Here is a 27,885-nt window from a genome sequence, read left to right as displayed (position 1 = left end):
TTTTTATAGCTTAAAAGGATGGGTAATTGATTCTCATCATCATTGAATTTTCGAGTTTTTTCATTTCAGTTATTAAACTATTTTTTTTATTTTGATCATTGAACTTTCATTTTTTTTTTCATTTAGATATTTCAGGCCAAAAATGCTTAGGTGGCAGCCAGAAGTTGACATGTGACAACCTGATTTTACAAGTTTTACTTTGAAAATTTATCACACATACGTAATTTCACTTTAAAAATGAGTATTTAGATCAAATAATGCATATATGGCAAGTTTTAAGGTTAAAACAATTAATTCCGGCTGCCACAAGCATTTTTACCCGGAAAATACCAAAATAAAAAAAATAAAAGTTCAGTGATCAAAATGAAAAAAAAAATAGTTTAGTGACTGAAATAAAAAAATTAAAGTTCAATGATATTCAGGATCAATTATCCTAAAAGGATTGACCAATCTTGAGTTTATGAGTGATACAATATTACAATCTTGAGTTTTGGATAATGAGATGATGAGAGTATTAAGTTTTTATAGCTATTTTTTTTATATTTACGAGATAAAACAAGTCATTTCATTTTTTTAATATAATTTAACAAGTAATTTTTATCTTTTTGTACCATTTAATTACTTTTTTAATACAATTTACTGTTATTAATGAGGATATATTTTTCAATTACTTAATGAATAATAATTTAGTGTTTATAATTTAAAATAAAAAAAAATCTTTAAAATTGTGTCTATTTTGGGACAAGTGATATAAAGAATATTTTATGTTTAAAAAAATTCAAAACATTAATTTATAATAAAGATAGGATTAAAATGCATGTAAATTTCTTAAAGGTTTCGGATTAATTTATATAAAAAAAACAGATCATTCAACTCATTAGCTCAAGTGATTTCCTTCACTCTGAATGACCTTCCTACTCTTGAAACTCTCCTCTTTTTAATCTTCTTCCTCGTATATTTATAACTGAAAGAACATTTGATTTCGTCCTATGAACAAGTAAAACCTGATATTGTATTACAAACTCAACAGTCTATATAGCACGAAAACAAAAACTTTAAAACAGAAAAACACTAAAACGAGAACTGGCGAAACAACTACTTCGACTAGAATAAAGATAAATAATATTTCAAAGCATTTGCAAATATAGAAACAAAATGTCGAAATGTGAGACCGAAATATAGTAACCCAAATATCAGAATGCTATAAATAACAGAAGCTTAAATTGAGTTAAGTAATTGTACAAATATTTGTTTGTGCAATTCTCTCTTGTTATTGATGGGTGGTTGCTCGAACAAAATCAACCAGCCCTTCAATAGTTTAATAGCTCATTGAAAAACTTCAGTATCACAGGGCACAATGCTGCTATTTTCCAGTACACAAGGAGAGATTGTCACAACCTGATACTTTATGATGAGATGATGATGACCGACGCATCACTCTGACTTTTTCTTCTTTCGTGATTTTGGCTTTTTTTTCGTCATAGATTTCTTTTCTGTGGGACTTTCGTCATTTAACAAGTGCTCGTAATCTTCGAGACTTGCAAATGGCGATGCACCAGCCTTCGCACCAGATTTTCTTTTTCTATTCCGGTTATTAAATCCTTCATAGTCATCATCGCTACCGTCATCCATAACTCCTATTTCAATAGCTTCCGCATCTTCATCACTTTTATTGCCGTTTGAAAAGCCATCAATATCCGAGGCCAAATCCATTTCCACATCACTGGCATTACCAATCAAATCATCGTCATCGTCATTGGCAACTCGGTCCAAATCATCATAATCATATTCACCGTCAGCTCCAAAAGAAACATCAGCAGAATCCAACAAATTCTCAATCTCTTCATTATCACTTTCATCCACACCATCTATTTCATCTTCATCATCGCCGCGCCCACCAAAAAGCTCTTCAGCTGCCTCTTCATCAGCTGCCTTTCTCTTTTTCTTCTTCTTTGACTTTGTGGAGTTCATTTTATTCACATAAAACTTGTGAAAAACAAAATCTTCAGGAGGCACATCCACTTCAGCCAATGATAGAATTTCCGGTCCAATTAAATGATTGTTCATGTCGAGCTGTGGCACAACAAAATAATCCAGCTTTAATAACAAGGTTAATAACTGAGTTAATATTTAAATGAAGAAAAATGCATTTAAACACTGAGCAAATAGGCAGAAATCGTTATTTTCTGCAGAGAAAAGGAGAGAAAGAAGTTAAAGCAATAAAAGTATTTGCTCAAACATTTAAGCCGACCTTCTTGGCTGGTTCGATCCGAGAACCACCATGCCATGTTGTCTGCTTTGCTTTCTTCTCCATGAACTTGTCCAGAAAAGCATGAAGAGATAGATCATTCAATGGGTCACCATTGTAAACAATATTGGCCCCAGACAGAAGGGTCCCGGCCATGGTAGCAACAGATGGATGCACATGAGAAGCAAGAACCATCAGCTCCCACCAGCTTACACAATTCGCATTACTGTTGATCAACAAGAAATTGTATTATATGAAAATGATCTCAGATTCTATTATGAGAAGAAACATAGAAAACTAAACCCGTAGTCTCAAGGTTACCCACCCAATTATCAGTAATTTCCATACGAGTATATAAGAAAACAATTAAAATTTCATTTTTCTTTCTCCATTTAAATCGATCACTAGCATCTTTCAAAAGAAAAATTCAAACATTTCATGCAAAATATTGTTGGAAAAAATCTTATGTACCAGTAAGAAGGCTCTCTGTGTCTTGGATTGTAACCTCCAGGAAGGGAAGGACCTGTAGAGGATGTTTGACGATGGTTTCCATTATCATTGGATGGTGTTTGAAGTTCTTTGATTTGTTTTGAGTTATTTTTTGCAAATAAATCATCTTCTGCGTCGTCAGAATCGTCATTCTCAGAGCTAGCGACAGAATCATCTTCCCCTTCTGAATCACTTGCTGGATTGTCCTGATCACTCCTGTGGACAACTTCACGTTTGTTTTCAGCTTTTACTGCTGTGCTAGGTTTGTTATCACCTTCTTCTACTATGTCTTCAAAATGTTCAAGTTCTTCATCAACCGATTCATTCTGCATAATCATGTTCCTGCATGATAAGAAGGAACAAACTTATAAGGTGAAGAACTAAGCAGCACGGAACGGGACTCATGATACGACACGACACGAAGATATGAAATGTTTTACAAATATGGGAAACAAAATGCCAGGGAAACAATTTATATTATATTAAATTATATATATATCAATAATAATAATAATAAATTATGATAATATCTTTAAATAAAAATATAATATACTCATAATAATTAAAATCAAAAAAATATTATTATTAGTATTTAAGTAGGAAAACATAAGCAATCAAAAAGATTATGGAAAAATAAAAAAATTGTAATTAAATAGGAAAACAAAAGAATATAGAAACAAATAAAAAATTATTTAAATAGGAAAAAATAATAAGAAAAAAAATAAAAATTATTTCAAGTTATTTTAAATATTAAATTTTCTAAAACGTTTCATGACGTTTATTAAAATTACTAAAAATATAGTAAATACAAAAACCTACTTTTAAAGTTTCTGAATCATGTCTTAATGTTTAGAGTTCCGATTTCTGAAAAATTCCGCACACAGAAACTTGGCTATTTTGATGTTTCCGTGCTTCCTAGATGGAGAATATCTAGTATACCATAAAGTAGAGAATAAAGTGTACTGAATGCTTCAAAGAAACCATTATTACCATAAAGGGGGCCTTGCTTTGAGAATTTCAGAGAGGAGAAATAGGCATGCACAGGCATGTTCAGGTGGCTGCTGAAGAGACACCTGTTATGTGTTCAAATAATCAATCTCTGTATCAAGTGTATAGAAAAAAAATACAAGTTCCTCAACAGGAGAGTGAATGCCTGATATTCATGAAATCTCAACTGTCATGTGAATGAAATTTCTGACTAACTAAAGAAAAGTGAAGTGCGACCAAATAAAATATGAAATGTGAGCGAGTGCGTGTTGGACCTAAAATGGTCAACAATAACTCATAACAGAGAAATCGTTTTTTGACAATTATTATATCTAGTCGAAAATAGAAAACACCTACTCAGCTACCTAAAAGAAACCGGGCTTCATGTCATACTATTTGATTAATGAAATAACCCAGTAAATTGAATTCATCATTTACTAACCTGCAATAGACGCTTTGCGAAGGCCGAAACACGCTTCAAATTCACATCGTTTTTCATTGCTTTCCCAAGAATTCCATAGACATAGCCTGGCTGAAATATAAACAATACACATTAATAAGGTAGACACAAGTAAGCGCTTCTGCACAAAAATATTGCAATTTATAAATGATTGTCCTTGACATCGACAGGAGAGCATATCTAGTTAACACTATGCATGCCGTACGAAAAATTATAACAAGGACAGAAATTGTAATAAAGGTCTCAACACCGGTGCAAATTATGCAAAACCTGAAGGCCAATAACCTTGAAAGGCATCCAAACAGGAGTTTCAAGTTGAAAGTTAATATTAAAATAGTGATGATAAGATACCAGGTAACAACTTTTGAGCCCCAGAGCATTCTGTCTCTGAGCAGATGCACTTTATTCAACAAAAGAAGCCAAAAAGGACAGTAATCAAAAAGCTAAACTCATCTAAATTAAAACTAAAACAAAATTTAAAAAACCATCCTTAGTAATATCTATTGTTTTAGGCATACTGCATGATCAATTAGGCTGCATAAACATGTACAAGAAACTAGTTTTGATATTTCCAAGAACAAGCTAGTTTGAATGTTTTATGCCACCAAATGATTTGTGAAATGTAACTCTTGGAAAGATGCACCAGATAAAGATCTGGGAGATTAATTTTCTACAATCAACTGGTTCTGGAAAAAGCTTAAATCATTACTAAGCATGGGGAAACGCAAATTGTCACAAATAAAAGCATAATCCACCTAGACTCACCTTGGAAGAATTCATGGCAGCTGGGAGTAGAAGTTTTGAGTATAAAGCACGGTAAAATCTATCGCTAACAATCTGGTTTTTTGATGAGATTTTCTCAAGAAGTGTCAAAGCCTGAACCCCTACATTGAAATTGTTTGAATGAACCTGCACAGGCGAAGACCAGAACACATAAAAAGTGGTGATGCCTATAGACAAATAGATACTTGCAAAACTACAAGTTCTTTTACACCCCAAATTAAAACAAATGAGGATCTTACCATTCGGAAGAGCAGCGGTGTTTGGATCTCAATAATATCATCAGCTTCAGTACTTGAAACATAAGGAAATGCTCTATTAATGCCCTGTAATCAAAGGAGAAGATGAGCATGGTATGAAGAGGAGGTTTTTAAGATCATGAATATAATCCGACCCTGCTGCACATATTAACATCCCTATTAAAAGGGGGAGGTTTATACTAACTGTTAAAAGAGCTGAAAAAATCCGTGAATCCAATTCAACATGAGATTCTGAAGAACTCTTCATTTTATGCTCCTTGACAGGATGAGAAGTGTTTAAATTGTCTGCTTTACTGCTTTTATCTTTCTTTTGACTGCCACCCATCTCAGAAATTAGCACCTGCATTGCGATTATTAAAATTTTGGGGAATTTCAAAAATCTAAAACCAGCATAAACAATAAAGTTAAAAATTTACGAATGCTGTAAAGAGAACATGTGATATTTGAAAAGACATTGAATGAAACACAACAAACAGTGAAGTCCAATGATACCTTGAACAAGGCAAAATATACATCTAGCAAACGCTTTGCCACCTTCGGTCCATCTCCTTTATGACTCAGACGGATTTGGCTCAAAAAGTTCACCTGTAAGCATAAAAGGGAAACTAAGAAAGGGCCATAAGCAGTGCCTGGTTAGAGTTCAAAACATCTCTCTGGTAGAGGAAAAATAAATCTATGGTTTAATGACTTTATGGTGCAACATCAATCAAGACATGATAGTCAGGTTAAAATAACAAAAACAATGTAACTGGTTGCTTGTTTGATATCCTTTCTTCCTCCTTCAGCCATACTAGGAAAAGAAGCATGTATAAATGATTCTCATTTAACATGATGGCTAAAGATCAATTGCGCCTTACTGCTGTAAAAAAATTGATCTGATTATCACCATAGATCATTTAAATGCTAATCAAACCAAAAATAAAAGGACAAATTGTTCCAAATTAGTTGGTAGCAATCAAAAACAAGAATAATCGGACATACAGCTATGCCCTTTGCTCGAAGCCCCAAATGAGGTCGAAAGAGAAAAGTGTCCACTTCATCAATCACCACAGCCTGTAAAAAAATGAAAATGAGGCACTCAGCTAATAAATATTGTAACAAAAATAGAGGATTTTAAGTGGTCAGATTAGAAGTTTTACCGTCATATTTGGATGGTCAGACAAAAGGTTTGACATGTGATAGTCAGCATTGGATGCACTCCTTGTTTGGGGATCACCAAGCTGCAAATAACAAAACATAAGAGCACAACTACAAATTAGCTCGAGGAAACGTAATAACTCCAAATAGCCCTAATGAGGACATAAGTAGGCATTTGACAGCTAACAAAGACTTACTTTATTAACTAGGCCACGAAGCAATCTGCGCTCCTGCTCTGATTTGCTTTTCAATAGCTCATACATGGTCTGGATCACAATCGTAAAATAAGTTAAATGAAATAGTTTTCATTTTCATGCACACCACTTAAGATGAAAGCTTAAAGGGTCATTGAAAGGTATTTATAAGTTGGGAATGGCACCAAGGGAATAAACTGAGGGTATTGTCTAGCTATAGTTTGCCATAACTCTTCAAGTTATAAATTAAATTACTTGAACAGAAGGTGTGTCTCATGATGTACATGAGTACCCTCCAAAAAAAGAAATGTACATGAATAATTTTAATTTCATATGATATGAGCACAAATACACTGAATAATAAACAGGAAGGCTAACCTTCAATGCCTTGTCTTTTAGTATGGGTAACATATCTTTTGATGCTTCCTCAAGTGCGGAAACAAACCTCTCATACCTGAGTAAAGAGCAGTGACTTGTTAGATGCAATTTAAAGACATGTAGAGGTCAAATTAGAACATTAAATTGTATCCTCGACTAAAACATCCGAAGAATTTATCAACAAAGCCAACAGGACAGTTAAATTGCTTTGATGCCCCATCTACTGCATAAAAAGACCTATATCCTAGAAAAAGAGTGTTAAAATGCCCAAAACTAAAAATAATTAAGATAGAACTAAAACTACTTCTTAGAAAGGAAAAAAGTTAAAATTTTACGGTTGTATCTAAGGTCTAGTTGAATTTTCAATGCTTACTTCCAAATTCGACAAATATTTGAGCATGTTTGCATTATAAAAGGAGAACTCGTTTTTTAACGATATGATACCAAAAGATTGTTCTTTTTCTCTCCAACAACAATGTTACCATAGTTTGAACCTAGGAAAGGAATGTGGAAAAATGAAAAAACAATGATTGCAATCAGTGCATGGAAGAGGCCATATATTCACATCCGACAATGCAGAAAAACAGGCACTGGTGGTATTCACTTGAAGGTGCATTTGATTCTTAAACTCAGTAATATATTATCCTACAGATATCAAATCCATCAACAAAAACAAACATCGATTAAGCCATGTACATGTCACCTTATCTATGTTTGCTTTTAGCTGTAACTTGTGTTTAGAAAGAGGCATCAAGATACTCACTCGTACTTATATCATCTTTTCTAAACCGACAGCAGGGGTGCATGGATATTTAAATGAAATGACCAAGTGATGTCAATTTAGGCCATGAACAGAGAAAAGAATGTCACAAGAAACTAGTTAGTGGAAACAAGAAAGTAGCACACCTCTGCTTCAAGCAATCCTCCCAATACCAAAACAGCAAAAGAGAATAACCATCTTTGGTCTCAGGTAGACTATTTAAGGGCCGCTGCAGAAGGGTCTTCAGCTTCCGATCAGGTAGCAAACTGGTTATAGGACAAAGAAAACATAACAGTCAACCACCATAGTATATCTACTTATTAAATTAACAGGAAACAGCCAGAGTGTACAGATTATAAATTAAACGGATTCTAACAAATTTCCATGTAAACCCTCCATAATTACTGATATAGCAACCAAAAAAATTCACAACCTTGAAACAAAAAGTTCTTTGAGTGCTTCAAATCCAGTGAGAGCATGGCGTTTTCCGACTTTGGATGTCACCATTCCTGCAACATATTTTCATACAAATTAGAGCAATAACAAGAACTAAAGCACATACATCCAACTGAACAACAAAGTATAACTACTAAGAAACAGTATGCCAGTTGACAATACACATAAAAATAACTTCAATGAAATCCATAACATAAATGAAATTACCTAAAAGGGCATCAAGTGACCTCAAATTAGCAACAGGATTCTCCCCAACAATAACCGAAAACGCAGAAACTTTATCAGCAGCAGTACCAGACCTTTGAGTAGCAGTCAACATCTTAATCTGAGCACTTTGCCCTCTACTCTGCTCAAAATCATGACCATACTGCCACATCAACCTCTCCCCCAACTCCCTCTTCTTCTCCACAAATTCCTCCACACCCATTTTACACTCCAACTTAGCTTTCCCCTCACCAAAAACTGCCTTCTCAAACTCCACTGCATCCACATGCCACACACCCAACACACTAGCTTTAACCAATGGTAACTTGGGAAGATTCTTATACTTATCAGATAATCTTGCACTGCTATTGCTGGTATTAAGTGATAAAGGTGGGGGCTTTGGGAGTGGGTTTTTAGTGGGTTTGTGATCAAATTGTGGTTTCTTTTCGTTTTTGTTGAAAGTTTTGGGGTTTTTTGAGGTTTTATCTAACTGGGTATTTTGGGGAATTTCTGGTTTGTTTTTTTTGGGTTTTTTGGAAGAGGTTGATTTTCGAAAATCAGTGTCATCAAACCCAGAAGTGGATAATCCGAGAGAAGAAGCAAAGGTGGCTATGTCTGATTGGAGAAGCTCCATGTTCTTCGTCTCCTCCATTGTTGACAGTGTTCTTCTTCCACGATGCTTTTAGGGTTTTAGCTTCAAATTGGCTTAAATTAAAACCCTCACTGGTTTTGTCTGCGTGTCGTGCAGTGGGTCCCGCATTTGCCACTTGGACATTAATAACATTAGTATAGGCTATAGCCAACATCAATGCCATGTCATCGTACAGTCGGACCATCTAATAGCTAATATTTAATACATTAATAATTTTAATAATTAATCGAAAATTGAGAAAACCAACTTCGTTCCGCGTTAAATAATTAATAATTTTATTATTTAATAATAGCTAATCACCTCAAAAACTATCAACCTTTCATTATTTTTTTTCAATAACACCCTGATCTTACAATTTCGTCAATTGCACCCTATTTCGTATTTTTATGTTTCAATAGCACCCTAAATTAAAAAAAATAGACGATTTTATGATTATAAGAATTACATTTTATAAAATAACCAAATGTAAGGATCATTTTATACTATTTTCTACTTGGCTAAATTTTAACAAGTCCTTTAAGTTAAAATATGTTCAAATAAACCATCTTCTCCACTAATTCAATAAACAAAAAAAATATCTTTCCCTACATCTTTTCCGCTCGACCTGCTGCCGCTTCCGAATCCGCCACCACCCGCCGCCGCTTCCGGGACCAGCAGCTGGCCTCCTTCCGGCCATGGAAGACCAGCTGCTAGTCTTCCATGGACGGAAAACCAAGACCAGCAGATCTGTTGGTTTTCCGGCCGTTGAAGACCAGCAGATCTGCTGGTCTTCAATAGGGAACACGAGATTCTCGCCTTCCCCGTTGAAGACCAGCATATCTGCTGGTCTTCCCGTTGAAGACCACCATAGCTGCTGGTCTTTAACGGGCCATGGAAGACCAGTTGTTGGTCTTCCTTTAGGGAAGACCAGCTCGTCTTCCCCAAAGGAAGGTCTTCCATGGAAGACGCGCAGCTCGTCTTCCATGGAAGACCGGTAACAGATAGCGGCGTTTGAACGAAGGTGGTGACGGAGAGCGGCGGTGTTCGAATGGATTTATTTATTTTTTTATTATTAATTAATTTATTTTTTGTTATAGAGAAGAGAGTTTATACGTATAATGTAAAACATCATATGATATTTAGAGTTTTTCAAAAATATGAATGATTTATTTTGAACTTTATCCAAATGAAAAGAGTTCAATTTAATACTTTAGGGTGCTATTGAAACGTAAAAATACGAAATAGGGTGAAATTGACGAAATTAAAAGGTCGGGGTGTTATCGAAAAAAATGAAAGGTCGGTAGTTTTTGAGGTGATTAGCCTTTAATAATTAATAAAATTTAATATATATTCTATATGAATATTAATTATTAAAGAGATTTTTAAAAAAATATATATATAACAATTGATGATTTATTTGAGATAATACTGATCTTAATTCATAAAATGCAAGCTAAAATATCATCAAATTATAACTTTTTTATTTATTTGAGAAATTTCAATGGAAGTTATTAGATAAACAAGTCAAAATAAGTGAAGCATCATTAGTATAAAAAAATATTAAAAATTATTTTACTTTATGAATATAACTTTTTGATGATTAACTTTTGGTTCGATATCAAATTGGTATTTTTTAAATTGAACATAAAATTATTTCTTTTAAATTAAGTGATTATAAAGTGTATTTAGTTAGTTTTCTTATAATATAATATTAATATTAGGTCTATAAATGTAGATGTTTTAAAATATCTTTTATATATTTTATATTGTTTGATCCACCATGTGTATTAATTACTAGAGGGTCTAATGTACCTCTCCTCTGGTAGGAGAAATTCTTGGTTTTCGCCACATCGTTCTATAATTACATGCATCATTTTCAATTAAAATTTAGGATCTACATGGTAATTCTTTTAAGGAAAATTTGAAATAAATATTTCATTTTTTATAATAATTAGTATAGTTTTTACATCTCTTGCTAAAAATTAGAAAAAAATACTTTCGGTTACATATTAGGTGGCGTTTGATAAAATTGAAAATTACGTGTTGAATTTTAAGTGCTGAAAATAATAATTACTGACTTTTTCATGTACTAAATTAAATGAGTCTGCTTGGTTTGGTTATGATGCTGAAGTTAAGAAAAAAGGGGGTCTAGTCTGCTGGGATCAGTCTCTTCTAACAAAAGAGTTGGTGGGTTAGGGATGATAGTTTAAACCTAGGTTCCCGGATCTAGATGTTTATATTAAAAGTGAGTATTAATATGTTTGTATTGTGTGTTTGACCCGACCAGTTGTCAAACAGTCAGACCAAGATTACAGGGAGTCTGTCACACATACAACATGACTAAGTAGTAATTTAGCAGTATTGTGAGTTTATGTGTTTACTTTTGTATATCAGTATTCAACTATTTTAAATTTATAATTGCAGTAGTATAAACTTAACCAAGAGAGATCCATTGGAACGAATTAGACCAGTTCATGGGCTAGATTCAGGCCGGACCCGGCAGGTTTTTTAATTTTTTTTATAAGCACAAGTCCGGCCCTGTCACGGCCCAAATTATTGAGCCGAGACCGGCGCTAGGGAATGGGAGTGGTAGCTCCGAAACCCGTAGCAAGCCAAAAAAACTATTAGAATTTTTTTTTTTTGCAAATAAAAACATAATATCGTATATAAAATGTTTTCAGAAAACTCTTTTAGATAATACAATTATAGATATTAAAATGTTATGTCAAAGTTTACATTTAAAATAAACTGTTCGAAATCAATTCACAAATCTTATACTGACACCTACGGACTACTGCAGCTCTAAATGAATTCATACATTGTGCAAGCCAATCGACTTCTGGCACAAGGAGAATAGTATGTCTGATCCAACTCCAGTCCCCTGAAAAACATCAAAGGTGAGGGGTCAGTATTTGGGAAAATACTGAGTGAGCTTGCAAGTTACTAACGGTATTATTAGAAACATAACATCGCATACGATAAAAACTCATATATACAAATCGATACACGATATCAAAATATAACATAATGTAGTATATAATACTCTAAGTATTAAATCCGATTGAAACCCTAATCACGATACTCAATACGATTTATAACGATAAATATCAATTTGATCGATCCATTTGGTAGGGTCCCGAGATAATTCAACCGAGTTAAACCTCTACCGTCGCTAAATCCCAAGTTGTGGGTCCCGAGATAGTTCAACCGAGTTAAACCCACTAGATACGGGTCCCGAGATAGTTCAACCGAATTAAACCTCGTATCCAATTCGATATATATATTCCAACTTCGATACGATACGATACGATAAACGATGTTCGATATAATTCCATATCTCGATAATAATCTAGACACGCTAGACTGACATACTCACCGGTGATCACACAGTCCTATTGACGCTCAATAGGTAGCGCGTTTCCTCGGATCATACACTGGTTTCAAAACTATAATAACTCGATAAACGATTCTATAATCGATAATAATAGCAAACGATAATCGATAAAAGCAATTCGATAAGCGATACTTCAAACCATATATTATGCGATGTATAAAATCATAGAATATGAAAATAACTTTTATAAACAATACGCGAAAGTAAAATGCAACTCACTGAAACCGCTATTCCTTATATCCGAACGTAAGCTCCAAGAGACTGGCCCGTCAATCTTTGTCGAGCTCCTTGGTTCGTCATACTCGTAGCTCGATAGCCCGTCACATCTGTCATAGGATTCTATCGTTAAAACGTATACTTAAAGAATCTATTCTAACGATTATTCTAACCACCAAACATGACCAAAAGCGCAAAGCATAAGCCGTCGCGTTCTAAACGTATCTTTCTCGATATCTATTACCAAATCTCAATCTTACACTTTGTTAATACCATTAGTGGTGTTCAACTCATCAATTAAGCCTTGCTTAATATGCTCATTCCAAAAGCCTAGCTCAAAACGTCAAGTTCCATGTCCATTTCATGCTTTCGGAAGCTATTTTTCGCTCCCGAAGGTCCCCCGGAGGTCACGATCGAAGTAGGGCACGTCGTGCCCTTCCTTGTGCACGCCGTGCACCCCTTGTGGTGCACGCCGTGCACCCCTTGTGGTGCACGTCGTGCCCACGACGTTTTTGACGTCTCTGGACCATTTCTGTAATACCCCAAAATTTACGAATATAATTTTAAAAGACCGGACGGTGAGATTAGTCTCGTTGACTTTTAGGCCGGGAATAGAAAAGTTAATTTGACAATTTAGGGCTTTAATCGATTCAAATTGCGTGAATTATGTGATTACGTGTTAGAAATAGATTGCGTGCTATTTGAAAATTGATTTGTTATGTGCAGTAGCATTTTCGTAAATAAATGCAAAATATTTTAAAATGAATTTTAAAATATTGTAAAATAGGTTAAATATGAAATTTGACTTTTTAAGGTAAAATAATAAATAAGAATGCATCGGAATTGGTTTCCGAGAAAATATTATTTATGTTAAAAACCGTTAAAATAGTATGTAATTAATTAATCATAAAAATAAATATACTATAAAATATAGCGTAGAGACAAAAAGGAAAACAAATGGGGTGTAAGGGTTGTGACACATGTAGATACATGTGTCATGGAAACAAAAAGGGGTTGTAGAGATTGGACACATGGCTTTATAGGTGTCATTCTTACCTACAAACTTGGGAGTTAAGTTTGCATGTGATATTACTTTATTTTTATTACCTAAAATAGTAAAACATTTTTATTATTCAAAAGTAACTCTTCTTCTTCTCCTAAAACCGTACCCACCCACACTACCACCTTCAACTCCATTTTTCTTCACTTTTGAACCAAACTAAAGGTAAATTACTTGTTTATAATATTTATTAAACATGAATGAAGCTTTTATGTGGTGTTTTGGTGTTTATTTCGAATTTGTGTGGGTAATAATTTTGAAGTTTAAAAATTCGGAATTTTCTATAGATTATAGTTTTAAAAGATGATTAAGTTAATGGGTTTTGTTTATTTTAAGTTTTGATTCGTATATTTATATGGAATGATTTTAAAAGCTTAAAAACTTAAACTTTTCTTTGGATTATAGCTTTAATGGATGATTAAACTATTAGGTAGTTAATATTTTTGAGTTTTGGTACTTGAATCAAAATGTTAAGCTTTGGGTGTTCTTGAAACAAAATTTTGATTTTTAAGTTGATAAAAAATCCGAAAATTCCATGGAGTGTTCTTATATGAAATTTTGAGGATTTGAGTGTTCTTGAACTCTAGAGAAAAAGGTTAAAGATTTAATTATTTATTTAATCCGAAAATTATAAGAATAAAAATATGTGTTGGGTTTGTATGGATTGTTGGTTTTAAGCTAAAAGAAAATATATTTTTATAGGAAATAAATTAAATCCGAAAATTTTATGGGTGTTTTATGGTTTAATGTGGGTGATTTTTCTAAGTTCAAAAGGTTTGATTTTTTTATCTCAAATATAGACTTCTAAGAATGATCAAAGACATGGGTTGAATTTATTTTAAAATTATGGTGAATTTTTCAAAGGTCTATGCTTTAAAAATGTGAAATAAATCCTTTGAATTTTCATGATTTAATTAAATCCGAAAATTACATGTATAATCTAGATATGAGTTTTGATAATTTAGAGTTAAAAATTACATGTTAGTATTGTTGCTAAAATTTCCATATAATATGATTTTATTTGGAATTTTTACATGCTAAAGTTGATTTTATTTATGAAACTATGTTGTATGATAAATTGTTAGAACTTTGTACATACAATATGGATTTATGGTTGTATGGATAAAAGAAAAATAATTATTTGAGAAATATGGTAATTTGATTAGTTTAATGAAACTAATTAAAGAGATAAAAGAAAAATAATTATTTGTGAATAATTATGAAAGGCCATAGATGTGGAATGAACCTTGAATTTATTTCAAGTGTTTTCCTGAATCGAACCCGATAGAGTAGGTTCGTAATTCTCGAAGAGTCGAGAATGAGAAGGAATTGTGAATCGGTTACGTTGAAATAACGACCGAAAAGGATAGTGTTTTGTGAAAAGTTTTTAATGTGATGATTGTTTGTATACGATATGATATCGTATTTATGTGGCTACGTGTTTAGAGGTCGGTAATAGATTTAGAATTCTATTTTTGAGATCGACTTAACACGATTCCTGAATATAGATGTGACGGAAAGTCAACTATTGACGGATCAAATTGAAGGAGCACCGGTTGGAATAGACCGAGTGGCTAATAGTGGATCATCGTGGCGTATTTAATTATTTATGGAGCGACAGTCTGTGAGTTTGCATTATTACATGCATACATTAAAGTAATAAAATTACTATTATTACTTTAATGTGGAAATTAATGTCATAAAGCCTTTTAAATATATCGTATATTTATTTTGAGTAAATAAAATTATTATGGAATGAGTCTATGAAACGTGTCATCCTATTGGACTATAATAGGACTATGTGATCACTAGTTATTGCATGCATATTTATTTTATGTAAAGTGGAATGGACTGTGTGAATCTAGACGACGGTCTAGAAGTCTGAGACGACGGTCCAGACATAGCGGGAGAGCTTCTAAGACGACGGTCTAGAACCCCGAACAAGTTAACGGCGATGGAACGATAGAGTTCGGCCGATTGATTTAAGAACTAACGACGTCATGGAACATTAAATGTTATCGGTCGTTGAGTTCATGAGAAAAGTTGGAAACAGTCTAAAGAAAGGTTTAGAACTGTAAAGGATAGTGGAAAATAAACTACAGTCGAGCGAATGTACGGGTTCAGCCGACTAGTTTATAAATCTCAGTCTGAAAGAGGACTTAGAGGAAAATGGATTAGAAATGGCATTTCATTTAAAGCATTACGTTTCTGTGATTAAACCGGTAATAAATATTTTAATATGTCTATTTTATAACGTGGTAAAGTATTTAATGTGTGTTTGTAAGTTGTAAACTCACCAGTATATCTGACCCACGTTGTGGAACTATTTTTCAGGAATATTGCCTGTGTCTGGACGAGACTTCATCTTTTTGATTCATGAAGTCTTCGTTTTGCGTATATGGTATTTGGTCTTATCTTGATCTGTAGAGCTGCAGTAGAATAGATAGACAGACGCCTTAGCATGTCAGTATTTGCGATGTTTGCCACGCATGAACTCTGTTTTGTTTTCATCGCACGATTATAATATATTTTAACGACATGCATTAAAGTATTGGAAAATAGTTGCAACCCGGGTACACGGTAGTACCGAGAGTTTTGAGATACAGTGTAAAGAAAACTGTACGCAACTATGTTATGTGTATAATGTGGGGCCCAACGTGGCTATATGCATGATTGCATGTTATCGGTTTTGTAAAAGACGGTATTCGAGGAATACGCGTTAAAACGATAACTAGTAATTGAAAAGTAACGGTTTTAATTTAATGAATGTGTTTGCATAATGAAATGCATTTAAATCCATAATGAAATGGTCTGCATAGTGAAATGCAGTTATCACCATAACGAGATGGTGTGTGCATAATGAGATGCATTATTAACCCCAGTGTAGTGGGTATGAAACTTGAATACATTAATTAAATAGGAAATTAATTGTAAAGTTTCATTATGATTTTATCGGAACGTTTTTAAACGGAGATTTTAAAATGTTCGAAAATGTGGTTTGAATTCCGCGAAAAATTTGAAGTGATTTTTAAAGTGTTTTTAAGGCTTGCTACGGGTTTCGGAGCAACCACTCCCATTCCCTAGCGCCGGTCTCGACGCCGAGAATCGGGTAGCAACAAAGGTGGTATTAGAGCAATGGTCGATGAGTTGGGCCATTGCGTGATAATGTGTGAGCAATATTCGAAAAAGTCGAATTATTGCATAGTGATAAAGAGTAAAGGCTTAGAAATGTCTATCGTGTTCCTAGGAATTTATAAGTATTCATAGGAATCTACTGCAGCATATAAGAATTCGAATCATGTCTTTGTTATGTCATCGTTTTAAAAATCCTCGATCTTCAGCTTTCCCTTAGGAAGTGAGTCTGTGATTATGTGATTAAGTGCTTATTTGCAACTCTATGATTCGTTGATTAAAGTTGATTTCGGTTAATGAAAACCGAATATGATTGCATGTTTTTCAGTATTTAAAACGTGCTAAAATGTGATATGTGGGAAGTATGAAAATGATTTGTTTAATTTTTATGTGAGAAAGTTATATGGTTTATGTTTGACTATTCGGTGAGAATATGTTTAAAGAATGATATGTGATTTGATTACCCATTTGAATTTGATTGGTTGCTAAGTGAGCAACGCGATTTGGTTAGAATGAGTGACTAAAAATAAGTGGGAACTCATGTTACAGAAGTAGAACATGATAAAGAGGAGACTCATGATGAGACCTCTGTTAAGGGTAAAGAAAATGACCCGTTACCTATAGTAGGTAAAAATCGCGAACGATAGATAATAATAGATATATAGACGTTGTCGTTGACATCGAATTGATCAACGAAAGAAGAAAGCGAAGAATGATTTCTACAGAGTTGGAAATGTCTAAAGCAACTTATTTAAAGGAGTGTCGAGTTATTTTCAAAAGGGTTTTATTATAAACTCGTGATCACGAGAAAATAAAATTTTAAATGAGATTTTCTTTGATTTCAAAAAGTGAAAATTCCGAAAGGATATTGAAAAGAAAAGGGGACGCCCTAAGTTTTAAAGTGAATTTGAGTTTTAAATAAGTATTGCTGGACATAAGTCTGTAGTATCGAAAGAAATTTGAGATAATCATCATTGTTCGTGGGACAAAGAATTCAAGTACGTTCCGATATTCAAGTATAAGGAGAAATTCTTATCGAATATCCGGATTTCTACCCGAGTAGAAATTCGATAACGGTAGAGTAGAATTATCAGGTATCTTAAGTTATAATACCGATAATGTAAGCTAGGTATATCCTTTGAGATATAAGGATTACGCGGCGGATCGAGCGAATAGATCGATTAAGCGTACGTTAGCGAGATGTTGCACTAAAGACAGAGCAACATGGTACGAAATGTAGAAAGACATTGAGTAAGTGGTAACAATTGGATGTGTAGAACCATCCTATTATAATAAGTAAGTGTGTTTGTAGTTAAAGACGATGTTAATACCAAAGTATAATTTCATCTTTTACGAGATATGATGAAATGGAAAAGGAGTAATCCTGAAATAAAGAGTAGAGGGGAATAAAGGATTAATAGAAAAGAGTATAGAAAGTGTCTACGATTAAAGATAATCGGTAAATCTCGTGTATTGATCATGAACGGAATTCATGAATTATTTAAAGAAAAAATAAGTATAAATGGAAGAACGGATAAGTGAAAGTTAACATTGTAGTTATATAAAGTGATTAGCACAAATTTAAGGATTGTCATAGTGAGAATGAAAATCAAATGAGAAAGGTGATTAAGAGGCAAAGTGATTGGAATAAGGATGTGTGTTCTCTGACAAATAAAGTCATGAGTAGAAAGTGATGTGATAAGGAGACAAGACAATTGGGTACCAGAAATATCTTTTCTGACGCCTAGAAAGGTAGTAGAAGGTTTTATGCGTGTGCTCAAGATAGAGACACGAGTTGTATGATGTAATTGGTGAGATTTTCACGAATCAAAGTGAATTGAATCTCAGGCTAAGAAATTGATTTAGAAAATTTCGAAGCTATGATTACACTGCAAAAACATTACAGAATAGGAAATGTTATGGCAAATGTGTTGAGTACAAAATCTTCGGATAATCTCACGCGTAATGCAAAAGCATTGACTAAATTCTTAACTCGAAAATATTATGATTTTCTAGAGAAAGAATTCTGTGGTAGAAGGAGGTAAGTTTCGGTGTAGGAAATTGATTATTGGTATATGAATTACAGAATTGTTAAGTAATGAAGTGTATTTGGCGAAAGAATCGTCACAAGTTAATTCTGAAATTGATTCAGATTAAAGAAAAAAAAAGGGGCAGAGAATCTAAGGACGTTACGAAATAGAAAGTACAGTGACGCAATGGTGTAAGAAAAAGCTAAAAGAACAAGATTTGATATAAGAAAGTGGTAAGTACGAGTTTGACATGTGAAACTCAGAAAACATAGAGACGAGTGAAGGAGTTGTAAAGATGTAGTCAATATGAAAATTGTGAGAGAAATGAGAATAAGAAAAGACAGTGATATTTGGATGAGAACGCAGTGGGAATGATAGGTAGAGTCGGTAAACATTAACGAGAAAGTAAAAGTAATTAATGAGACAAGGACCAATGAAAGAATTTCACATATTGGAAAAGAGAAGAAGTAAAGTATCAGAGTAGCGCAGTGGAAGCGCAAAGGATTAATATTTTACATTAAAATGAGTAACTGGTACGCACAAACGAGTTTTAAGCAATTCGAGGACGAATTGTTTTTAAGTGGGGGAGAATGTAATACCCCAAAATTTACGAATATAATTTTAAAAGACCGGACGGTGAGATTAGTCTCGTTGACTTTTAGGCCGGGAATAGAAAAGTTAATTTGACAATTTAAGGCTTTAATCGATTCAAATTGCGTGAATTATGTGATTACGTGTTAGAAATAGATTGCGTGCTATTTGAAAATTGATTTGTTATGTGCAGTAGCATTTTCGTAAATAAATGCAAAATATTTTAAAATGAATTTTAAAATATTGTAAAATAGGTTAAATATAAAATTTGACTTTTTAAGGTAAAATAATAAATAAGAATGCATCGGAATAAGAATGTCGACCTAGATATTAAAAATAATAAACTTTTCTTTTGTTCAATTTAGTCCATAACTGAATCGATTAACTCTTTAATCATAACTTATACGTATTATTTATATCCGATAAATAATACGAACTCCAATATTATTATTTTTCCGTTAATGATCTTTCAATTACTATTCTCAATATTTAATTGGCTAATTTACACTTTGGTCCTTGAACTTTTTAAAAATTACGATTTAGCTCAAGACGCATCCGCGTCCAAATTTTAAAAGGCCTCCGATTGACCCGAAACTTTTACCACATATACTATAAAACATTCCGCGGACCTGGGTGAAATAATTTCCCTTTTCGTGATTCAACTGGTTAAATTACCATTTTAGTCCCTGAACTCTAGTTTGGGACTTTTCTTGACACTTTTCCTTTTAATTTAAATTCCAACTTTAAAATTGGAATATGATTTTAAATTCCGCATAATTACTTTTCCAAGACCGACCTACTAAAGACTTATTTACTTTAATTTCTTGGAAATTATTTCCGATATCGCCACCCTGGCGAATCAGAACTGGACACATGATCCAATTGGATAATTGAATCTTTTGGGGTATTACATGCCCGAGCCCATACAGGCTTTACATTTCCTACCCAAACTCGGCTCTAACACTATATTTTTGCGAGCTCGGACCGGGCTTACATGTAAAATTTGCAAAAATGAAAGCTCGAGCCCGCCTTTAAAATAACGGGCTTTTTGCGGGCTCGGACTCGTGTCATGACCCGATTCTCGGATCGAGACCGACGCTAAGAAATGGGAGTGGTTGCTCCGAAACCCGTAGCAAGCCTTAAAATAAAATCCATTTTCCCATTTAAAAACAATTGAACTTTTCTTATAAAAGTTTCCTCGCATTAAATTGTCTCAAAATTCACTATAAATTTTTCGCAGAATAAAAACCATTCTTTTTCAATGCTGAAACATTTTCATTCGGTCAGCCATTTCATGGGACCGTCTTCTCATTTTTACAACATGTCATTAACTCTACCCTTTTCCGATACATATTAGGGTAAAACATCCAATTCACATTTATGCCACGTTGGGCCCACATTTAGACTTTTCGTCTCGATGCCAACAGTTTCATTACTGTTTTCCATATTTACCTCGGTATCACAACGAGAGGCATCACAAAATAATATTGATAAGCATGTATTCAAATACATAATAATAAGGCGTTGAAAATAAACAGAGTTATAACGTGGCAATTCATCGCAAAATAACTAGACAATTCTACTGCAGCGCTATGATAAGAAATAATCACAATACCACTACACCAAAATAGAGACTTCACGGATCAAGAAAATGAAGTCTCGCCAAAAAGATAGCCTACGTACCTGAAAAATGGTACAACAACGAGGTCATATTAACTGGTGAGTTTACAACTTACAAACACACATTAAATAATTTAACACATTATAAAATAGACATATTAGAATATTTACTACCGGTTTAATCACAGAAACGTAACGCTTTAAGTGGATGCCATTTCTTTTCCATATTTCCTCTAAGTCTCCGTACAGACTTAGGTTACTAAACTAGTCGGCAGAACCCGTACATTCGTTCGACACTAGTTTATTTTCCAATCATCCTTTCAGCTCTAAACCGTACTTTAGGCTGTTTTCCATCTCATCTTATAGACCTAACGACCGATAACATCATTGTTCCATGACACCGTTAGTCTTTAAAATTAATTAGTCGAACTCTCTCGTTCCATCGCCGTTAATTTCTAAATCAATCGGCCGAACTCTATCGTTCCATCGCCGTCAATCTGTTCGGGGTTCTAGACCGTCATCTCAGAACTTTCCCGCTATGTCTGGGCCGTCGCCTCAAACTTACCACTTTCCCACTTTACGCATAAAAATAAATATGCATGATTTAACTAGTGATCACATAGTTCTATCATAGGCCAAATAGGATGGCACGTTTCGTAAACTCATTCTATAATAATTTTATTTACTCAAAATAAATATACGATATATTTAAAATGTTTTATGACATTAATTTTCACATTAATGTAATAATAGTAATTTTATTACTTTCATGTATGCATGTAAAAATGCAAACTCACAGACTGTCGCTGCACAAATAATTTTTACATCACGCTATTCCACTTTTATCTCCCCGACGTTTATTCCCTCAACGCCCCGTGGATGCATCCCATCCAAGATTGACATTTTGTCAAATCTTTTAACGTTCGACAATTCAACGTTTCATACGTTCTACTTTCAACTCTTACGATAATCATCGTAGCCCGTACATACCGAAAATCTTTCTACGTATCGGGTTCAATCTTAGGAATCCAATTTTAAATTCAAAGTTTAGTCCATTCTATATTCTTAGGTAATTTTACCATTTACCCTTTCGGAAAAATTAACAAATACATTCGGAGTCCTCAATTTCCGTTTTATAAAATACCATTGTTTTTCAATCCCTCTTTTATAAAAATATATCCTTTAATTAAAATTTTTCCAAATTTTAATTAAAAAAATAATTAATTAGTTATGTCGAACTAATTAACACCAACCCATGTTTTTTAAAACAAATCTTTTGGGTCTAATCCCAAATTAAAAGTTCAAAACTTAAAAACTTTTAATTAAAATAATTCAAAACCCCACATGTCTTCCAAATCCATTAAAATTCTATTTAGGATATATTAGTCCTTATACTTTTAAATTTCCCGTTTTAGTCATTTTAACCAATTTTTAATTTATTAACTTACCTTTTTAAATTAACTTTGAGTTCAAATTTATTTAGTTCAAGTCTAAATCAAAAGGTTCAAAGTTCTAATTTCCGGGATCTATTATACGGTCTTGGCCCCACTTGACCCCGGGTCCTTAACGGTTTGGGTTTTAACCTAACTGAATCTCGGCTCGGCAAAACAGAGCCACCGTGCTCCATTTACCGGCCGGTAATGGTTCGCCGACCCTTACCTACCACCTATACACCAAAAGTATATCCAATTAATTTCAAACACAATACAATTAAAAATCACTGAAAATATTTAATCCCACACTTGATTAAATATCACAACACCAAATTCACATTTTAATCTACTTTAACAATCATGGATATAGCAAATAATTTTTCACTAAAATTATCAAAACTAATTTTAGTTTATTCGGCCAACACATAAAATTATCACTTGACTAATCTTTTTAACAAATAAACATCACCAAAGCATGCTTAAAACAATTGAATCAAATTAACTCCAATCTCATGCTCATAATTCAACATTAAGCTAAGCAATTAAAAAGTACATCTCTTACTCTAATCTTTAACTAGTCAATAGCTCAAAATTACCATTTAAACATTTAATCCATATAACACACAATCATGCTTTTCAATTGACATTTAACCATCAATTAAATCATACAACACTATGTTGGATTTTCTAGGTTCATAACGCAGTTAAATTTCAAAAAATTTATCTAAAACTCAAATCAAGATCCATGTAATTCGAATAAATAGATTAACAACAGAATTAATACTTACTTGTATGTAGAATTCAACAGCAATGTAGGACGGAAGGATGTGGTTCACTTTGGCGATACCTGGCCTCGGATCAGAAACGCCTTCAAAAGAATGCGTCCTCTACGAGTATCCACACAAATAGACCTTAGCCAAAACTAGTGCTTGTGTGCTAGCACTATTGCTTCACAAGCAATTTCGAATTTTAGTGATTTAGTGAATAATGAATTTCGTTATTCTCAAAACTATTCCTTAATGTGCATTTGTAGTCATACAACAACACTAGGGTTTGAGACAAATTCGAATTTCAATCTTATTGCAATTCTTACAAGTTTATGATTATCAAAAACTCCTTTTGATAATCATCCATATATATTAATTATTATATTTATTATCTTCAAAAAATAATAAGTTAAGGAAAACACTTATCCTTAAATTTCGAATTAATATATATTAATATATATATATATATATATATATATATATATATATATATATATATATATATATAATAATTAATCACTTAATCACATTGGGCTTGTACAACCCATAACTATTTTGGGCCTATTTTTAGTGTGCGACCCTGTAGGTTCATATAACGTTGGCAGTAGGCCCGAAGTTCCTATTTCAGCCCACAAGTCATAAGTGGCCTCTAGCAAGACATTATGACTACCCAAGTTATACGAATATCGACAATCCGATTTAACCATTTACAATAATATTTTAATCTGTTTGTCTCTCGATATCCAGATTGAATATAAGGCATAATCCTGTCATCCTTATAATAATCAATCATTAGTTTCTTAATTTTAAGTAGACTGAAAAATGATAACTCTTTATCAATTCATTTAGCATGGCCATGCATTTCCTTCAGTCTATCTTTTTCAATGGGCCCATAGATATCTTACTCAAATAAATGAGGGACAAATTCCTTCTCAGTCACTCACATTTCTCACATAGTTACTTTCATATCCAATGATAATCTATTTCATTATCCTGTTAAAGATAATGTAAAAATGTATCAAAATATGAAATAACTATGTAGAAATCCATGATGATTTCAAGGTAAAAGGATTATACTAATAGAACTGTAATGAGAATTACTTATGACAGTGATCTATGTAGTATTCTCATAGTGGGTCATCCAGTGCCTTATTTCTCAAATATCACCTATGATTTGACTTATTATCTCATATACATGATTAGTAAAACATAATCATCAGTCAACATCATACTAGTCTCAATGTTCTATTAAGATTAAGGATAGATGGTATATAATTCTTTTATAAAACCTAAGGGTTCTACTATCAAGTCACATACTTGATGACCTTAGAAAGAATTATCCATTCAAGTATTTTAATCATTAATATAAGAGAAATCTAAAAAAGTATCCAATAATGATGCCCACTTTACAAAAGTGCTAACTAATCTTATTTATTACGCGTGTACTTAAAAATAGAAAATGTTTACATTTGTACCTAACCAATCAACTATTGACAGCTCATTCCATCAAAAAAGAAAGAAAAAACATAGAAACATGCTGACGCGCGTCAACATATATCAATTTGCTGACATGCGCGCGTCAGCCCCCATTCCACACAGAATACTTTTGTTTGCTTATTTAATATACTTTGTTTGTTTTATTTTTTCATTATCATCACAACTTTAGTTAAAAAGGACATTGCTTTGGACTTGTGGGCAATATATTGCCAACTGTTATTTTCAACTCATGATAATTGTATACAGGAGACAATACAATTATAGTTTCATATTTTATATTTTTCAGTTAATTAATTTTATAATATGATATTTTAATATTCATAATTAAAATTAAAAAAGTTTAATATCTGAAAGCTCTCATATAATAATTAATTATTTTAGTTTTATAAAATTATTGAAATCTTATTTTTAAAAAATAAATTAATTAAACTATAATCATTGATCTTTTATAAAAATATATAAATATATATATAATGTATATGATAGATATTGTGTATTTAAAAATATGTATATACCATATATAAATAATATATCAATAGTGTCTCTGTTAAAAACATTTAAAAAATATCGCAATCACATATCATAAATTAATATATTTTTAAAAAGAATGATTTAATTCCTCTAATATATATTAAATTTTTTTATCTCTAACGCATTAAAATGTATATTATATCTATTCGAAATGAATTTATAGTGTATCTCATATTAAAAATATTATTTGTATAGCATAATCTAACGACGAATAGATTATATAGCATAATATATACATAACATGCTCAAAAAGCGTATAAATAATATATTAAAGTTGTATCTAGCATGTACTATAATTTGACACTTATTTTTTAAAAAATAAACATGTAATCTTTTTGATTTTTTTATATAAAAAATAACATTTTAAAGATAATAAAAATATTTTTTAGAAAGACACCTCATGCATATTGATACAGGTCGATCTTAAAGGGTCGCCCGTACTGTTTCTCCTGCACAAGTAACAGATGTAAGCTCAAAGGACCTTAGGCTGGTTTAGCCTGTAAGCCGCTCCGATGCTTAAGTCAATAAGGGTTTTTTAGTGAGTAAGTGAGTGTTGAAGTGTTTTAGTCTTTTTCTGCGTACCTTTCCCAACATTCTGCGGCTTCCTTTTATAGTGAGTTTATGGCAGTTGTCATCTGGTAAATCGTGGGTTTGTCCCATGATTTCTGATGATGGTTAAGGCACGTTCTCCGATTATCCCGGGTAGTGGAGATAAGGGAACGAAGTGGACGAGGTAAGCTTGATATCGATCGGGCGGAGTCTGATTAAGACCGAGCTGGGCGATATTTATATCATATCTGGACGATATTCCTTTTGGGGTGCAAAGTGGGCGAGTATAGCGTTTCGTAGGCGATGCTTGGAGTTCGGGTATTCTTAGGTCGGTATCACATATCATTTATATGTATCTAAAAAGATATTTATATCTCAAGTCAGAATATATGTATCATATGTTTAGAAAACGTATCAATTCTATATCAAATACGTATCTAACATGTATTATAGTTTGACAATTATTTATTGAAAAAAAATAATATTTGCAAAAACATCATTTAAATTTGACTAAAAATGTATATATATAATTAAAATATATGTAGCAAATATTTTTCTTTGAAGAATATGTAGCTTATACTTAGAAAACGTATATATTACATATGAAAGATGTATCTTATTTGTATCATAATTTCACACTTGTATTTTTTTTAAAATACATATATTTGTGTTTTGATTATTTCACGTAAAGTATATCAGGTATACAAAACAATTCAAATACATTTTAAAAACATCTTATAAAATTACATACATAGTCGAAAGATAATGTATCTTAAATATTTATAAAATATAACAACGATGTTTACCAAATGTATTTGATATGTATCAATTATGTATCAGAAATGTATTAGATATATATAAAAAATATATTTGTTTGAAAATCTTTAATTATAGAAGTGGCAAGATTTCTGGAATGGAAATGGAGACAAACCCCAGCCTATGGACTTGTAAGGAAAACATCTCGATGAGTGGGGGATATGCATAAGGCGCATACAATATATCTAATATTTTATAAAATGTATCAACGATGTATACGAAATGTATTTGATATGTATCAAATTTTTATAAGTGATGTATCAGATATGTATAAAATATTTATTTGAAATATATTTTTAATTATAGTAATACCAAGATTCTTAAAATTAAAATGAAGACAAACTGGCCTATGAACTTATAAGGAAAACATGCCAATGAGTGGGGGTATGAATTTTATTTAATTTGAAACACCGAATAATTTTATGTTATAAATATATTAATGTGGGCATCAAAATAAACACTGGTCTATATCGTGTCATTTTTTGACGTTTTAAATTACAAAAATTTCAATGTATGTGTTTTATATTGTTAAAATTGAAAATTTACATTAAAATCGTAAAATATGTTAAAATTTATAATTTTTAAAATAATTAAATCATTTCGGGACATAGTCATAAAATTTATAAATTAATATTTTTAAATGATATTTTAAAAATTAAAGTATCATTGCAAATAAAATTATTAAATTAATTGTTAATCTATTTATTGAGTATATAAATAATAAATCATCAATTATTATTTTTTATAAGAATATAGAAACATATAAAATATTGGGATCCACAAAAAAGAAGAAAAAGTAACACTGAAATAAAATTTAATATTATTCTATAATCATTATTCTTAATTATATTATAAGTATGATAATAAAACAAAAGCATGTAAAATTTTCATATTTGAAGGCACATCATAATTGTACTTGATTTTCCCGCCTAAATTGCCTAAAACAAAACAAAGCAGTGTCCTTTATCATGTTAGGTTGACTGACGCGTCTGACGCACTGACGTATCTGACGCGTCTGAGCTACTAACTATGATAGAGCACGTGGCGTTGTTTTATTTGAAAGGTAAATTTTGTAATGTAAAAAAGGTACGCACTGAAAATATTTTAAAAACTTAGCATTGTTGAAATTTTTTTCCGTTTTTACCATATTTCTGTAATTTTCTCTTAATATAAAATGATAAAAACTTCAATCAATAAATAACAAAATGATAAAGTCAAAAATGGTCAAACATGATTGACCTAATGCATATCACTAACACATTATA

At 32.2% G+C, this 27,885-nt stretch overlaps 1 protein-coding gene and 1 long non-coding RNA gene across 3 annotated transcripts; one reads left to right on the top strand and one right to left on the bottom strand.

Moving 5' to 3' along the window:
• Positions 1–1,179: 1,179 nt before the first annotated feature.
• On the bottom strand, positions 1,180–9,060 carry LOC126677311 (protein SLOW WALKER 2). Its single transcript, XM_050371867.1, has 16 exons — positions 8,357–9,060; positions 8,127–8,202; positions 7,840–7,959; positions 6,934–7,009; positions 6,559–6,627; positions 6,364–6,444; positions 6,206–6,277; positions 5,717–5,809; positions 5,409–5,564; positions 5,207–5,290; positions 4,950–5,093; positions 4,167–4,256; positions 3,728–3,810; positions 2,720–3,079; positions 2,252–2,474; positions 1,180–2,073 (listed from the first exon to the last, which is right to left on the bottom strand). The coding sequence occupies exons 1-16, from the start codon at positions 9,003–9,005 to the stop codon at positions 1,435–1,437; spliced, it is 3,015 nt and encodes a 1,004-aa protein (XP_050227824.1). The 5' UTR covers positions 9,006–9,060; the 3' UTR covers positions 1,180–1,434.
• A 4,677-nt stretch (positions 9,061–13,737) lies between these two features.
• On the top strand, positions 13,738–16,417 carry LOC126678735 (uncharacterized). 2 transcript variants are annotated; one of them, XR_007640714.1, is made up of 3 exons: positions 13,738–13,819; positions 15,163–15,278; positions 15,989–16,417. It is a non-coding gene; the product is annotated as an uncharacterized LOC126678735 (long non-coding RNA). The 2 variants fall into 2 exon arrangements; XR_007640713.1 differs by lacking the exon at positions 13,738–13,819 and having other exon boundaries at positions 14,817–15,278.
• The last annotated feature ends 11,468 nt before the right edge of the window (positions 16,418–27,885 follow it).

This window comes from Mercurialis annua, linkage group LG4, assembly GCF_937616625.2.
Source record: "Mercurialis annua linkage group LG4, ddMerAnnu1.2, whole genome shotgun sequence".
NCBI classification, from domain to species: Eukaryota; Viridiplantae; Streptophyta; class Magnoliopsida; order Malpighiales; family Euphorbiaceae; genus Mercurialis; species Mercurialis annua.
The sequence above is the reverse complement of the archived record's forward strand: the minus strand, read 5'-3'. Positions and strand labels throughout refer to the sequence as shown.